This window comes from Heterodontus francisci, chromosome 30, assembly GCF_036365525.1.
Source record: "Heterodontus francisci isolate sHetFra1 chromosome 30, sHetFra1.hap1, whole genome shotgun sequence".
Lineage (NCBI taxonomy): Eukaryota > Metazoa > Chordata > Chondrichthyes > Heterodontiformes > Heterodontidae > Heterodontus > Heterodontus francisci.
The window spans coordinates 3,786,985-3,804,159 of record NC_090400.1 but is presented as its reverse complement, the minus strand read 5'-3'; the positions used below and the strand labels follow the sequence as shown (position 1 = coordinate 3,804,159).

The following is a 17,175-nucleotide window of genomic DNA, read 5'->3' as shown; positions in this document are numbered from 1 at the left end:
TGTAATGCTGGAACTGTATAAAACGCTGGTTAGGTCACAGCTGGAGTATTGTGTACAGTTCTGGTCACCACGTTACAGGAAGGACATAATTGCTCTGGAGAGAGCACAGAGGAGATTTACAAGAATGTTGCCAGGGCTTGAAAGTTGCAGCAATGAGGAAAGATTGGATCGGCTAGGGTTGCTTTCCTTAGAACAGAGCAGGCTGAGGGGTGACTTAATTGAGGTGTACAAAATTACGGGGGGCCCAAATAGAGTAGACAGGAAGGACCTGTTACCCCTAGTGGAGAGGTTAATGACCAGGGGGCACAGATTTAAGGTGATTGGGAGAAGGATTAGAGGGGACATGAGGAAAAACTTTTTCAACCAGAGGGTAGTGGGTGTCTGGAATTCACCGCCCCGATCGGTGGCGGAGGCAGAAACCCTCAACTCATTTAAAAGGTACCTGGACCTGAAGTGCTGGCCTGCAAGGCTATGGACCAGGTGCTGGAAGGTGGGATTAGATTGAAGGGCTAGTTTTTTCAGCCGGTGCAGACATGATGGGCTGAATGGCCTCTTTCTGTGGCGTAACTTTTCCATGGTTCAGTAACAGAGGACACAGAATTAAGGGGATTGGCAAAAGAACTAGGGAGACATGAGGGCAGGAGAAGCCCCCGGTTTCCCTATCCAGTTCGGAGGAGCACTCCTGAACCACTTGGCCCACCAGGAAACCCTGAGAGGATTAAAATCACTTACCTTCTGGCCCCTTTCCTCCTCAATGCCCTGTGTTCATGGCAAGGCTGCCAAATGCATGACTGAGTTATAATGATGACACGACCTGAATTACATCATCAGAAGCAGAGTTACACATTTCAATAAGACTATAGCCTGCCTGGAGTGAAGGTTTCACACACCTCCTGAAACCTGGGAGTCAAAATACTGAATGCTGTGAGGGGTTAAAGTTGGCCCAAAGGTGTTCGTCTGGGTTCCTTGGTGATATAGGGTAAGCAGATTGGAAGCCTTGAGTGAATGAAATCAGGTTGAGTGGAGAATCACGTTTGATTTTAGCAGTAGTTGGTTGAACTACAACAATTGTTTTGCACTAATATAACTGACAATTTTGCTCTTACACTTCTAATTCTCAAATTACGATGATGTTGAGTGTGGCTGTGCCATTAGAAAGTCCTACCTTTCTACTGAAAGAGGCAAAAGGATCCAGGCGTTCTTCATACTGAGAGGAGTAACGCAGCTCAGTGTCATCACTGCTCGTGCCCTGTGGAGTCAATCATCAACATTAGGAAACAGGGCCTGTTCTGATCTGTATTCTTCCAGCTATATCATGAATGATCCAGATAGGATATAGTAGTCTGCTTCATTGTGTAGTATTCCATTGGCTGTAAAGCACTTTGGGAGGACTAACAAGACAAGGGAATATACAATGGATGGTAGGACCCTAGGAAGTACTGAGGGTCAGAGGGACCTTGGTGTACTTGTCCATAGATCACTGAAGGCAGCAGCACAGGTAGATAAGGTGGTTAGGAAGGCATATGGGATACTTGCCTTTATTAGTCGAGGCATAGAATATAAGAGCAGGGAGGTTATGATGGAGCTGTATAAAACGCTAGTTCGGCCACAGCTGGAGTACTGTGTACAGTTCTGGGCACCACACTATAGGAAGGATGTGATTGCACTGGAGAGGGTGCAGAGAAGATTCACCAGGATGTTGCCTGGGCTGGAGCATTTCAGCTATGAAGAGAGACTGAAAAGGCTAGGGTTGTTTTCCTTAGAGCAGAGAAGGCCGAGGGGGGACATGATTGAGGTATACAAAATTATGAGGGGCATTGATAGGTTAGATAGGAAGAAACCTTTTCCCTTAGCAGAGGGGTCAATAACCAGGGAACATAGGTTTAAGATAAGGGGCAGAAAGTTTAGAGGGAATTTGAGGAAATTGTTTTTCACCCAGAGGGTGGTTGGAATCTGGAACACACTGCCTGAAGGGGTGATAGAGGCAGGAACCCTCACAACATTTAAGAAGTATTTAGATGAGCACTTGAAAAGCCATCGCATACAAGGCTATGGGACAAGTGCAGGAAAATGGAATTAGAATAGATAGGTGCTTGGCGGCCAGCACAGACATGATGGGCCGAAGGGCCTGTTTCTGTGCTGTATAACTCTATGATGCCATGAAAGGAGCTATACAAATGAAAGTTCTTTCTTACATACATTGATTATCAATCACTTCCCCTCTGTGATCTTCAACCATTTCAGTCTCCAGTCTGCACTCGCTGGGCTGACCTATGTGACACTGGTGGGGCTCCCGGTGGTGGGCCGAAAAGGCAGGGGGAATCCCATCTCAGCCATTTGGAGTCCCCCCGGGAGCAATTCTACAGCGCCAAGCCAATCAACAGCCCGGCGCTGAGATCCCCATCACTTTAAAGATAGGGATCCTGCCTCCAAGAGAAGCTGGCCAATCACAGGGCCAGCAGCTGATGTAGTATCAGCAGCGCCAATAGAAGTGGTGACCACTGCCAGTACTGCACCAGGCCTTGGACCCAGGCCCAGTGCTGGAGCCCCAGACCTGAGGTAAGTGAGGTGTGGTCACTGGGGCCAGTATAGCAGGCCACGGTGATGGGGGTGGGGGGAGGGTCGGCGTTCAGCACAGGGGGAAGGTGTCGGGGGTGGGTTGTTTGCTGGCAGGGACCCTCCGTGGGCCACAGATTGCCCATGGAGGAGGCCCCCCCATGTCCTTCCCCAAGCCAGCAGAGAGGTTGCCTTGTTTTACTGGGTGACCTCACCACGTGGCGGAGGGCCCCCCCACCCCCACTTAATGCCAGTGGTGAGAGGGAAGAGGCCCTTAAGTGGCTGTTAATAGGCCTCGTAAGAGCCTCTATTGGCCTCTGGGCGAGAAGGCCGTCTTCTGCCTATCCTGCCGCTGACAAAACCACCAGTGTGATGGAAAGGCGACGGGTCCCTGCCTCCTAGCCCCTCTCCATAAAATTCAGCTCGTTGACTGCCATCTACCAGTTACAAAATCCATTACAGTAACTGGGCCCACAATCGATAAGGACACTACCATCTCAATACAACAACCATAAAAATGAACAAACTACGTGTTTTAATTTGTTAGAATTCTGTCATTGATTTTAATGTCAATACATTGCAGTATGCATCCCCCCCCCACCCACCCCCACCCCCAGGATAGTCTCATTCACTGTATCAAGGTGAAAACTGTTCACAACAGATGTAAACTGCCACATCTGCCATTGTAATTGCCACCAATTTATCCAACCACAAGCCAACAGGTTAAGTGCATGACATAGAAACATTGGTGTAATTTTAGCTTAAATATTTTGTGATTACTGTAGGATTAGTATAAATGGGTGGTTCTTGGTTGGCACAGACTCGGTAGGCCGAAGGGCCTGTTTCAGTGCTGTATCTCTAAATAAAAAATAAATAAAATAAAATAAATAATCTGATGTTCCGCTGTTACCCGATACAAACCTTCTGAATTGGAAAAATGTTCATGGTCAGAAATTTGGAAACAAGCAACAATAGGGAACAATTGCTCGTATATAGTCATTTCCAAGTCGCTGCCTGCGTGCTCAATTCTACTGCTCAGGGTGTTGTGTAGCAGAACCGAGAACACAGGCTGCAACTGTTACCTATTCATGTTTTCCAAGCTCCAAGGTGAATTTAAGTACCAGGAGCAGCTATCCACTGCACAAGTTTTTCTGCTGTATTGTGCACAGATGGACACAAAATCACAGAATGGTTACTGCACAGAAGGAGCCCATTTGGTCTGTCATGTTTGTGTCTCCTCTCTACAACAGCAACTCAGTTTCTCCCACTCCCCCATCTTTCACTGTAGCCCTGAAAATCTTTACTCTTTAGATAACAATCCAATTCCCTTTTGAAAGCCACGATTGAATTTGCCTTCCCCACACTCTCAGGTAGTGCATTCCAGATCCCAATCACTTGCTGCATAAATAAGTTTTTCCTCATGTCGCCGTTGGTTCTTTTCCCAATCACCTTAAATCGATGTCCTCTGGTTTGTGATCCTTCCACCAATGGGAACGGTTTCTCCCTATCTACTTTGCACAGACCCCTCACAATTTTGAACACCTCCACCAAATCTCCTCTCAACCTTCTCTTCTCGAAGGAGAACAACCCCAGCTTCTCTAATCTATTGACGTAACTGAAATCCCTCATCCCTGGAACCATTCTCATCAATCTTTTCTGCACCTTCTCCAAAGCCTTCACAACTTTCCTCAAGTCTGGTGCCCAGAATTAGACACAATACTCCAGCTGAGGCCATGTTTTCTGAAGGTTCATCACAACTTCTCTGCTTTTGTACTCAATGCCTTTATTTATAAAGCCCAGGATTACATATATCCTTTTAAATACTTTCTCAACCTTCCCTGTCACCTACAATCATTTGTGCACATAGACCTCAGGTCCCTCTGCTCCTGCACCCCTTTTAGAATTATATCCATTTTACCTCTCCTAGTTCTTCCTACCAAAATGTATCACTTCACAATTCTCTGCATTAAATTTCATCTGCCACAAGTCCTCCCCATTCCACCAGCCTATGTCCTCTTGAAGTCACTATCCTCCGCACAGTTCCCAATACTTCCAGTTGTTAGTCAGCTGCAAATTTTGAAATTGTGCCCTGTATACCCAAGTCTAGGCCATTAGAATACACCAAGTAAAGCAGTGGTTCTAATACTGACCCCTGGGGAACCCCACTGAATACTTTCCTCCAGTCTGAAAACCAACCGTTCTCTGTTTCCTGTCACTCAGCCAACTTCGTATCCATGCTATCACTTTCCCTTTTATTCCATGTGCTTCAACTTTGTTGACAAGCCTGTTATGTGACACTTTATCCACTGCCATTTGGAAGTCCATATACACCACATCAAATCGCATTACCCTCATCAAAAATTCAAGCAATTTAGTTAAACACAATTTGCCTTTAACAAATCCATACTGGCTTTCCTTAATTAATCTACACTTGTTCAAGTAATTGTTAATTTTGTCCAAGATGGTTGTTTCTAAGACCTTTCCCACCACCAAGGTTAAGCTGACTAGCTGGGATTTTCCTTACAAATGTTTTTGAAGAAGGGTGTAACATTTGCAATTCTCCAGTCTTCTGGCACCACCCCTGTATCTAAGGAGAATAATCTGATATATTATTCACTGATGAATATTGCTTGATGTATTGTCTGACAAACTATTACCTTGTTGGTCTTTAACATTCAAACTGAATTTAGAGAGATTAACAATGAGTAGGAAATTTGCACAAATTGTGCGTAATGGAAGCTGTTCTGTAGTAGGAAGGAACATAAGAACAGGAGGGTCCTGTTCCACTGTTCAATTAGACCATGGCTGAACTGTATCTGAACTCCATCTACCCACCTTGATTCCATAACTTTAAATATCCATACCTATCAAAAATCTATAAATCTTAAGTTTTGAAAATTTCAACTGACCCCAAACACAACAGCCTATTGGGGAGACAGTTTTAGATTTCCACAACCCTTTGTGTGAAGAAGTACTTCCTGACATCACCTAGAATCGCCTAGCTCTAATTTTAATTATTCTGGACTCTCCCACCAGAGGAAATATTTTCTCCCTATCTAGCCTATAAAATCCTTTAATTACCTTAAATAGCTCAATCAGATCACCCCTGAATCTTCCATATTCAAGAGACTATAAGCTAGTCTATGCAACCTGTGCTCATAATTTAACCCCTTTGGCCCCAGTATTATACTGATGAATCTGCAATGCACTCCCTCCAAGGCCAGTATCCTCACTAGGTGTAGTGCCCATAACTGAATGCAGGACTCCAGATAGGGTCTAACCAGAGCTCTGTATAGCTGGAACATAACTGCAACCCCTTTGTATTCAGCTTCTTTAGTTAGGCCACACTTGGAATATTGCGTAGTCGCCACACTACCAGAAGGATGTGGAGGCTTTGGAGAGGGTACAGAAGAGATTTACCAGGATGTTTCCTGGTCTGGAGGGTATTAGCTATGAGGAGAGGTTGGATAAACTCGGATTGTTTTTACTGGAACGACGGAGGTGGAGGGGCGACCTGATAGAGGTTTACAAAGTTATGAGTGGCATGGACAGAGTGGATAGTCAGAAGCTTTTTCCCAGGGTGGAAGAGTCAGTTACTAGGGGACATAGGTTTAAGGTGTGAGGTGCAAAGTTTAGAGGGGATGTGCGAGGCAAATTTTTTACACAGAGGGAGGTGAGTGCCTGGAACTTGCTGCCGGGGGAGGTGGTGGAAGCAGGTAGGACAATGACGTTTAAGAGGCATCTTGACAAATACATGAATAGGATGGGAATAGATGGATACGGACCCCGGAAGTGCAGAAGGTGTTAGTTTAGACAGGCATCATGATCGGCGCAGGCTTGGAGGGCCGAATGGCCTGTTCCTGTGCTGTACTGTTCTTTGTTCTTTGAGATAAATGCTAACATTCCATTGGCCTTTTTAATTATTTAGTGTACCTGTCCGTTAGCTTTTAGTGGTTTCTGAAGATGAACCCCTAAATCTCTCTGCTTATCCGCAGTTCCCAACTTCTCACCATTTAGAAAATATTCTGATCTGTCTTTCTTAGGTCCAAAGTGGATAACCTCACTCTTCCCCACACTGAACTCCATCTGCCACAGCTTTGCCTACTCATTTAATCGATCAATGTCCCTTTGCAACTTTCTGCTCCCATCTGCACTACTTAATGTGCCATCTAATCTATATCAACAAATTTGGATAGATGACTCTAATCCTTCATCTAGGTCATTTACAAATATTTGAAAAGAAGAGATGTCAGTACAGATCCCTGTGGTACACCACTAGTCACATCCTGCTCATTTGAGTACATACCCATTCACCTTACTCTCTGTCTCCTAACTCTTAACCAATTACCTGTCCAAGGCAATAGGTTGCCTCATTCCATGCATTTTCATTTTTGTTACCAGTTTCTTATGTGGAATCTTGTTGAAAGCCAAGTCCATATAAATGTCATCCAGACACACTCCCTTACCTGCCAGGTTAGTTACCTCTTCAAAAAATTCAAGTAGTTTCCTTAGACATGATTACCCTTTACAAATCCATCCTGACTCTCTCTGATCAGCTCATTTTTGTCCAAATGAAAAGTCACCCCATCCTAATAACAGATTCTAGTAACTTCTCCACAAATGACATTAGACTAATAGGTCTATAATTTTCTAGTTTATCTCTCTTATCCTTCTTAAATAACAGAGTGTCATTTTCTGATCCAAGGGGACAATTTCTCGGATTGTGAGAGGTTTAGAAGATCATGACTAACAATTTCCTCACTTAGTTCTTTTAATATCCTGGGGTGGAAATCATCAGATCCTAGAGATTTGGCTCTCCTTTGTCTCATTATTTTCTCCATGACCATTTAAAAAAATCTTATATTGAATCTAGTTAGGTTTCTCTAGTTAGTGCTCTCATGTATATATTTATTCAGTAAAGAATTAAGCTCTTGCATAGGACAGGAAACCAGTCTGAGAATGTTGTGCACTGTAACACTGTAGGAAGTTGGCGAGTTGAAGTACCCCGATTTTCCAGACCCACTCACTGAGCGTAATTTCTACTCTGAGACGTAGCCCCGAAGCACAAACACCGCTTTAACTGGCCTGAGGCTGTCTGTCCTACAATGATCAGTTAGGCACTGTGCAAGATGCCCTCTGCTGGTTAGACTCCTGTAATCCAACTCCAGCCAAGTCAGCAATTTCTCTGACTTACAATTTTCATTAAACCTTTTCATTTAACAAAAACAGAAATTTACTTAATTGATGAGTTCACTTGACATTCACAATAAAACGAGTGCCACAGACTATCAACAAGAACTTGCCTCTATTGTAGAGGAACATCCCAAGCTATTTCACAGAGGCGTAATCAGACAAAAATGGATACCAAGCTAAAGAAGGCCACAGCAGTTCCGAAGGGTCACTGACCCGAAACGTTAACTCTGCTTCTCTTTCCACAGATGCTGCCAGACCTACCGAGTGGTTCCAGCATTTCTTGTTTTTATTTCAGATTTCCAGCATCTGCAGTATTTTGCTTTTATTTAAGGCCACAGCAGTGATGGACGAGTGGGACTTAGTGCAGGATATGATATGGGCAGCAGAGTTCTGGGTGAGCTGATTTTTATGGAGGGTGGACAATTCTCAGGACAGCATTAGAATAGTCAAATCTAGAGATAACAAAAGCATGGACGAGGGTTGAGGCAAGGGCAAAGGTGATATTATGGAGGTGGCGCAGTGGTTAGCACCGCAGCCTCACAGCTCCAGGGACCCGGGTTCGATTCTGGGTCCTGCCTGTGCGGAGTTTGCAAGTTCTCCCTGTGACTGCGTGGGTTTTCGCTGGGTGCTCTGGTTTCCTCCCACCGCCAAAGACTTGCAGGTGATAGGTAAATTAGCTGTTGTAAATTGCCCCTAGTGTAGGTAGGTGGTAGGGAATATGGGATTACTGTTGGGTTAGTATAAATGGGTGGTTGTTGGTCGGCACAGACTCGGTGGGCCGAAGGGCCTGTTTCAGTGCTGTATCTCTAAATAAAAATAAAATAAGTAGGCACTGTTTGTTACGGAAGGATGTGGGATCAGAAGCTCACATTAGGGTCAAACATGGACACCGAGATTTAGGTTCAACTTCAGACAGTGGGCAGGGAGCGGGATGGAGTCAGTGGTTAGGGGACAGAACTCATGGCAGGGGCCTAAACCCGTTATCTTTATTTTCTCAAAGTTCAATTGAAGAAAATTGTGACCTATCCTGGATGGGGTGTCGGACATACAGCCTGACAAGAGGCAGTGGAGGGGCTGAGGAAGTCATGATGAGGTAGAGCTGGGTGTTGTCAGCATACATGTGCAATCTGACCTAATTTGTACAGATGATGATGACACCAAGATGAAGCATGAAGATGAGCAGAAGGACAAGGATATACAACGGTGGACAGGTCTGGTAGGAGGATGGTGTGGTCAACTGTGTCAAAGGCTGCAAACAGGTTGAGAAGGATGGAGGAGGGATAGTTTACCTTTATCACTGTCACATAGGATGTCATTTGAAACTTTGCTAAGAGCTGTTTCAGTGCTGTGGCAGGGGCGGAAACATGATTGTAGAGGTTCAAACATGGAATTGCAGGAAATATGGGCGCAGATTTGGGAGGAATCAACCCATTGAAGGACTTGGAAAGGAAAGGGAGGGTGGACTTGGGGCGGTAGTTTGCAAGGACAGACGGGTCAAGGGTGTTCTTTAGGGGTTGGGGTGAAGACCCTGGTTTTGAAAGGGGGCCAGGAGAGTGCCCACAAGAGTAGGTGATGGGTCCCATAGACAATGAAGGGAGATAAGAAAAAAAAACTATAGAAAGATATGCATTCAGGGTGGGTGGGCAAACACAAAGATTGTTTGAGCACCTCCAATGGACAGGGAACCCCCAGCATCATGCAGTCACTTGACAGTAGTGTCACGGTGGGCCGAAGGGCCTGTTTCTATGCTGTACGACTCTATGACCTAACTGTAGTTACCAAGAAAAAATAAAATGAGATCAAGTAATGTGTTTGATTTCTTAATGTTGTATCAGTTTACACATCACAGATCAGTGCAGCTATGGTGAATACCTCAGCAATGACATCAGATGATGGTAGCTGGCTGTGAGTTAACAGCTGGAATGCAGCCAAAAGCTTGACTATTGTCTGGATTGAATGACTGCCAGAAACTCTCCATCAATGCTTTAATACTACTTGAAATATACAATGTGAAGAATGATTATGTTCTTCATTTCCTGTATGGTTATATGGTGGGTGTGATGAATGTAATAGATGTGTCACAATAGGGGTAATGGGCCTTGAAGGCAAATGTCTAGCTGTATACAATTACAAGTGCCTATTCGGCACTAAATTACCAGTGAATAAATGTTTTCCAATTTGTTCTTGGAATGTGGACAATGCTGACAAGGCAGTATTTATTGTCTATCCCGAGTTGGCTTGAGGACATTGAGAGTCAACCACATTTGTGGGTCTGGAGTAGGCCAGACAGTTTCTCTTCCTTGAAGGATATTAGTGAATAAGATGGGCTTTGAGCAACAGTCAGTCAATTCCTGGTGCCATCTCACAAATTACTAGATTTATTGAATTCAATTTCACAATTTCTCACGATCTCTGGGTTGCTATTCCAGGATTGTAACCACTGTTCTACTATACATATAATCACACAACTGGCATTTTACTCCAAAATCTAATACTCCTGTTAATGGATATAGAGCTTTGAATGAGATGCAGTTGAAGGATTTGTAGGTGTGGACTGTTATGGACAGCATTAATGAGATTCAGAGATTTCACTGGGAGCAGATTGGAGCCAGTAGAAAGGATCTCGGGGATGGTCTGATGATGATATTTCCTGCTGGCTCCAACACTTTAACTCCCAAGGTACCAGCTCCAAAATTTCTTCAGTTACGAGATGAACAGCTCCTTGTTTTATTAAATATTGTTGGATAATCGCAAGAATTTCTCTTGCCTAAATACATAGCCTGGACTGGTGCTTGGAATTGCCAGTCAGTACTATTCGCTACTGGAGGCAGTACGCCTGGTCAAGATGGCAGAGTGTGCTCAAAGCCCATGCAGTTATGTCCTGGGAACACCTTTGGGGGATGGGCAGGGAAGGAGCAGAAACTGGCAGAGATGGGAGGGCAAACAAGGAAATACATGTACTGTCTTTTATGCAGTCTTTTTAAGTACAGCAATGTATCCATCAGCAAGAGATTAAATTGCAACTAAAACATTGATTATGATATTGGATAATATAAGTATGGCTGAGATGGTTCCCATGTCAGAGGAAAGTTACAGTCATGTAGTTTGCCCATGGTAAATATTCAGGAGATGCTTTACCAAAGATAGCACTCTCACCTCTCAGCCAGAAGGTCAAGAGTTCAATTCCTCCTCCAGAGACTTAAGCACATAATCTAGGTCTTACACTTCAGCACTGAGGGTGTGCTGCACTGTCAGGTGACACATCAAACTGGGGCCGCCTCCGCTCTCTCAGGTGAGCATAAAAGATCCAGTGGCACAATCTGAAGAGCAGGGAGTTCTCCCAGTATCCTGGTCAGCATTTATCCCTCAACCAACACCATGAAAAATAGACTATCTTGAATGAGTGGTCAGCCCACCCAGAGCCAAAGGAAATTGGTGGGCCGAACATATTATGTCATCCATGGACAACTCTGACGCCAATGGCACATTGCCTTTCGAGGCAAGGTGTGAAATCACATGTGAAGTGGCACTCCATGTCTGTGTGCCTTTAACTCATCTGGGAGCAGGGCTATATTGTAAATGGGGCATAAATCACTTATTTTCTTCAGGAGCTACTTACTCTTTTCCCCTCCCCACTTGCTCCACTCCACCTGTAACCTTTCTCCTTTAGTTGTACAGAAAGACAGAACTTGCATTTATATAGAACCTTTTACAACCTTAGGATGCCCCAAAGGGATGACAGAGAATTTAAGGCCAATCTGCCCCTTCCAAAACACACGAGAGTCGAGTGGATGCCTTGATTGTTTGCTTCACGGTCCAGGAAGTTTTTCTTTTGAAGTGTAGCCCCTGTTGTAGTGTAAGGAATCGCAGCAGCTAATTTGTGCACAGCAAGGTTCCACAAATAGCAAAGAAATAAATAACTAGATATTTTCCACTTTGTCAGATGGATGCCAGCATTGAAGCTGTACGGGAACAGCTTGGCGAGAGACGCAGTTAGTTCTGGAACACATGTCTCCAGATCTACAGCCAGGATGTTATCAGGGGCCACAGCCTTTGCTGTATCCAGTGCTCAGCTATTTCTTGGTATCTTGTGGAGTGAATCGAATTGGCTGAAGACTGGTATCTGTGAAGGTGGAGACCTCAGAAGGAAGTTGAGATAGATCATTCACTCCGCACATCTGGCTGAAGATGGTTACGAACGCAATCATTTGTAAATGAGGACAAGAAATTTGAATTTGATACACGCGGTGGGGTGGGGGGGGGGGGCGGGGGGTGTGGGATGACATGGACACAATGAAAGTTGGTAGTGGTAGGAATGGGCAATGGAAGCCCAATTCAATAGTAACTTTCAAAAGGGAATTGATAAATATTTAAAGGGGAGAAAACTGTAGGGCAACAGGGAGCAGGACTAATTAAATATCTCTTTCAATGAGCTGGCACAGGCACGTTGGGCCAAATAGACTCCTTCTGTGTTGTAAGATTTTATAATTCTATGTGGGCAATGGAATTTTGTACAGATTGCAGTTTAAGTAGGACAGAGTTCAAGGGAGTGTCAAGGAAAGTTTTGGAACAATAAAGCTTGGGGGTTTGAAAGCGTGGACATGGTTTCTGTGAGGGTGAGATACGAGGAAATGGGATAAAAGTCAGCAGTCTCGGTACTGGACAGGATGTTGAGGGGTGGGGGGGTGGCGACACTCAGTTTAGGCTTTTACCAGGGAGTGGAATTAGGGTAAATGAATGGAGTTTTTCAAGTGGTTCCAGTCTGCTCAATGTTAAAATGGAAGTAGTTCTGGCTCATCCACAACTTGATATCGGACAGACAGGTTGGCAGCACACAGATAGTCATGAAATCGAGGGTGGAGTGATATAGACATGGAAACTGATCACATTGTCATGACAATGCCATTCAACAGCAGCAAGTTAAGAGCAAAAGCAGGACCAAGATGGAACTTTACATTACTGCAGAAGCAACTGAGTAGATACATTACTGGGATCTGCTGGCTGAGCTAAGGAGACCAGTCTAGCAGAGGTGGACTGTGGAGGAGACACAATGGAATCATCAACTATGCTGTGGTATGAGTAGATAACTGGTCGTCACAGGAGGTCAGTGGCGACTTTAATCCGTAATAACTCAGTGCAGTTGTCAGGCTAGAGGCCAGACTGATGGGATTTAAATAGAGGATGGTAGTAGAGGTTAGCATGAAATGCTTGGCAGTGGCACCTTCAAGGAACTTAGAAAGGAAAGGGAGCTTAGAGATGAGGCAGTAGTTGCAAGGAGGCCGGTATCAAGGGTGGGCTTTTTCAGGAGGAGGTGATCACAGTCAGTAAGCATTTAGGCAAGGAGGGGCAGTTCAGTGATTAGATGGGTGGGGAGGCAATTGAGGAAATAGAAGACAGGTCCTAAAGATGGCATGAGCCTGGGGAGAGCAGAGCGACAGGTTGATAAGCAGCAGGGTCACGAGTGATGAAGGGGCTGGGGGTTTGGGATGAGGGAAGAACAGGTAGTAACAGCTGAGGATATTGTGCTAATTAGTTTCAATCTTAAGAGATGAAAAGTCTACTTGGGATAGGAAGTGAGGAAAAAAGGGACAGAGGTTGGAGCAGTTGTTTGGTTGTTATGCAATCTGGGGATATCCATACCTGCAAGAATAATTCTGAAGCAACAGGAATGCTTGGCCATCGAAAGAAAGATGGGCTGCTTCTTGAGATGATCAAGGCAGATGTGCTTATGTTTCACCAGGCCAATCAGATCCACAGGGAGAGTGAAAGTTGGAACGGTGGGGTGAAAAGACCATGAGCGATGCATTGAGGATGAGGGCATCAAAAGCAGAGCGAAAGGAACCGTACAACAAGTCAATGGATAAAGCAGCTTGCGGAGGATGGAGGGTAAGGAAGAGGGAGTTGAGAATTAGACAGTGTTGGTAAAGGAACTTGGGGGTGAGGGTTACAAGAAGTTTATTCCAGAGGAAAAGAGACTGGAGAAGGGCTGGAAGGTGCCAATGTTGAGGAAGTGATTGCGATAACTTTGTTGATGACCAAAGCCGTTAAAGTGCTGAGGACTTGTAACGACAAGCTCAAGGAGCTGTTTATGGGTATGAGTTGATATACATCGGGCTCAGGTTGGGTCGGGCTGGACTGTACTGTTTTGTTTCATATTGTTTTCATTTTAATCTATGATTTTTTTTCTGTTTCATTAACATGTTGGTTATTTTCGGGTTGGGTCAGGCATTTAAAAAAATTAAAGGACTTGGGCCCGGGTTGGGTTCGAGTTGGTTGTTGTCGGGTCGGACCCGGATCGGGTTTTAATTTTACACCTGAGCCAGGTCTTATACAGACTGACAGTTCTCCATGAGTACAGAGTTAATATATAAGGTAACAGATCTCTATGAGTAAGGAGTTGATATACAGGTGATAGTGTCTATAGGTGTGGGTCATTGAGTTGATACGTAGGGTGATTATGAGTGAGGACAGACAAAGAAGGGGGAGTAATGCAACAAACAGAATTCAGGTGAAAATTGAAATCACAGAGGATGAGCAATTCAGGGCAAGGCTATGGAAAAGAGAGGGGAGGAGAAAGGAAGAAGGAAATCCCAATCAAGGGACCACTGTGGCTCTCGGGAGGATGGTAGACATACTTGTGAAAAAGCTTGTTCAGTGACTATGTTAACAGCAGCCCACGGTTACATAAGCTAAGTAACATGACTATTTAGAAGGTAGGTGGGGAAAGTGGCCTGGTGGGTTAGGATATTACCCTTTGCCTGTTGACTGAAAGATTTCAGACACTGCTGAGGAGGCTGAGTAAATTAAATTGAATGTCTAAACTTAGTCTTTATTCGTCTAATGGTCAACACCACTCTGTAAGGCCGTAATGACCACCAATGGGGAAACACATATTTGCTCGACCCGTGAGTGGCTAAAATACATAAATCGAGCAAAATGCAGGGAACTTTATTCTACATAAACCTTGCCAGACCTGGCAACACTGTGCATCAAAAGTAAGTGTTCCATTCACCAACACTGACACCTATGCCCTGATGAGCAAACCTCTCCCCTCCCACCCAAAAACATGTTAAAATAAAAGAACCAAATCACTACATGTAAAGAACCATATTCAATCCCTCATATTTTGGCAGAAGGGATAGGAAGAAGCAATATAGACTAAATAGCACAGTTCTAAAGAGTGTGCAGTGACAGAGGGACCTGGCGGTTCATGTGCATAGATCTTTGAAGGTGGCAGGACATTTGTGAGTAGTGAGGAAAGCATATAGGACCCTGGCTTTCATAAATAGAGGTAATTAGTGGAAAAGCAGGGAAACTATGCTGAACCTTTATAAAAGCTCTAGTTAGGTCATAACTGGAGTATTGCATCCAGTTCTGGTCATCACACTTTAGGAAGGATGTGAGGATTCTTGAGAGGGTGCAGAAGAGGTTTACCAGAATGGTTCCAGAGATGAGGGATTTTAGCTACAAGGTGAGATTGGATAAGCTGGAGTTGTTCTCATTGGAGCAAGAGAGATTGTGGGGCGTTGGGGGGGGTGAAATTTGATAGATGTGTACAAGATTATGTGATGCTAGGCCCCCATCTGCCAAGAATGAGGCACATCAATTTTGTCATGCACATTGATTTTTAACTGTTGCTGGAGCGAGGAAATGACTTGTTAAAAAGATCAGCTGTGGTGTGGTTGAAAAAAAAACAATTACATACCAACAGACATCAAAGCTGAGGAAGGGCATTCCAGGGCCTGCTAAGGAGGATACAATCCACAAGGGCCAGGACGAGTTAGATCAGCTGGTCACATGACTACCTGGCTGTTCCAGGGTTTTCTTTTGAACTGGTCACAGAGAGTTTGAAAGCTTGTTTGCTCCTGGACTGAGAAGATCTCTCCTGTCTGCTCCCATCTCTTTCTCACAAACCTCTGAATCCACTGAAGATACATGAACCCCAAGGGAGAAAAGTCTCTTACAGCGAACAAGGTTTAAGAAGAATACTGAGCCCCAACGAAAAGCAAGATCTACCTACAATCAAGGACTCTACAATGAGTTTGAAGAACTGTAACAACAAATCTTCAGATATTGCCTCAAACTTTTCCACTTTATTTTTCTTCTGCTCTTTTCCGTCTCTATTTGCATGTGTGTATCGCGTATGCATGCTAGCATGGGCGCAACATGTAACCGTAGGCGTCAACCGAATTAGAGTTCAAGTTTAATAAATTTCAACTTTTCTTCTTTAAAAAGCAAATGGGAGAAGCAAAGAGAGAGCATGTAAAGAAACTGGCTGCTAGCATTAAAGAAAATCCCAAAGTTTTCTATAGGCATATAAATAGTAAAAGGGTGGTAAAAGGAGGATTGAGGTTGATTAGGGACTATAAAGAGGATTTACACATGGAAGCAAAGGGCACAGCTGAGGTATGAAATGAATACTTTGCATCTGTCTTTACCAAGGAAGATGATGCAACGCAGGCAATGTTGAAAGAGGAGGTAAGTCAGACACTAGAGGAGTTTAAAATTGATAAAGAGGAAGTGTTAGATAGGCTGTCTGTACTTAAAGTGGATAAAGCATCAGGGCCGGATGAGATGCATCCAAGGGAAGTGAGGGTGGAAATCGCAGAGGCACTGGCCATAATTTTTCAGTCTTCCTTAGACTCGGGGGTGATGCCAGAGGACTGGAAAATTGCAAACGTTATGCTCTTGTTCAAAGAAGGGTGTAAAGATAAGCCCAGCAACTACAGGCCAGTCAGTTTAACTCTGGTGGTGGGAAAACTTCAAGAAAGATTAATTTGGGACAAAATCAATAGTCACATGGGCAAATGAGAGTTAATTAAGGAAAGCCAGCATGGATTTCATAAGGGAAAATCATGTTTAACTAACTTGCTGGAATTTCTTGAGGAGGTAGCAGAGAGGGTTGATGAGGGCAGTGATGTTGATGTGGTGTACATGGACTTTCAAAAGGCATTTGATACAGTGCTACACAACAGACTTGTGAGCAAACTTGTAGCTCATGGAACAAAAGGGGTGTTTGCAACAGGCATACAAAATTGGCTGAGGGACAGGAAACAAAGATTAGTGGTTAATGGCTGGGTTTTTTTTTGAGGTGAAGAAAGGTTTGTAGTGGAGTACCCCAGGTATCAGTGTTGGGATCCTTGCTTTTCCTGAGATATATTAATGACCTAGACCTTGGTGTGCAGGGCACAATTTCAAAGTTTGCAGATGATACGAAACTTGGAAGCATTGTGAACTGTGAGGAGGACAGTGTAGATCAAAAGGACATAGACAAGTTGGTGGAATGGACAGAATAGTGGCAGATGAAGTTCAATGCAGAGAAATGTGAAGTGATTCATTTTTGTAGGAAGAACATGGAGAGACAATATAGAATAAAGGGTGCAATTCTGAAGAGGTGCAGGAGCAGAGGGACCTAGGTGTATATGT

At 44.2% G+C, this 17,175-nt stretch overlaps 1 protein-coding gene across 2 annotated transcripts in view; it reads right to left on the bottom strand.

Annotated features, from left to right (window-relative positions):
- Window positions 1-17,175, bottom strand: part of LOC137346547 (protein CASP-like) — a 734,295-nt gene that overhangs the window by 9,713 nt on the left and 707,407 nt on the right. For both annotated transcript variants that reach the window (XM_068010032.1, XM_068010031.1), the window contains one exon: window positions 1,166-1,249. In XM_068010032.1, coding sequence (XP_067866133.1) covers window positions 1,166-1,249 — 84 coding nt within the window. The remainder of the gene's footprint in view (window positions 1-1,165; window positions 1,250-17,175) is intronic.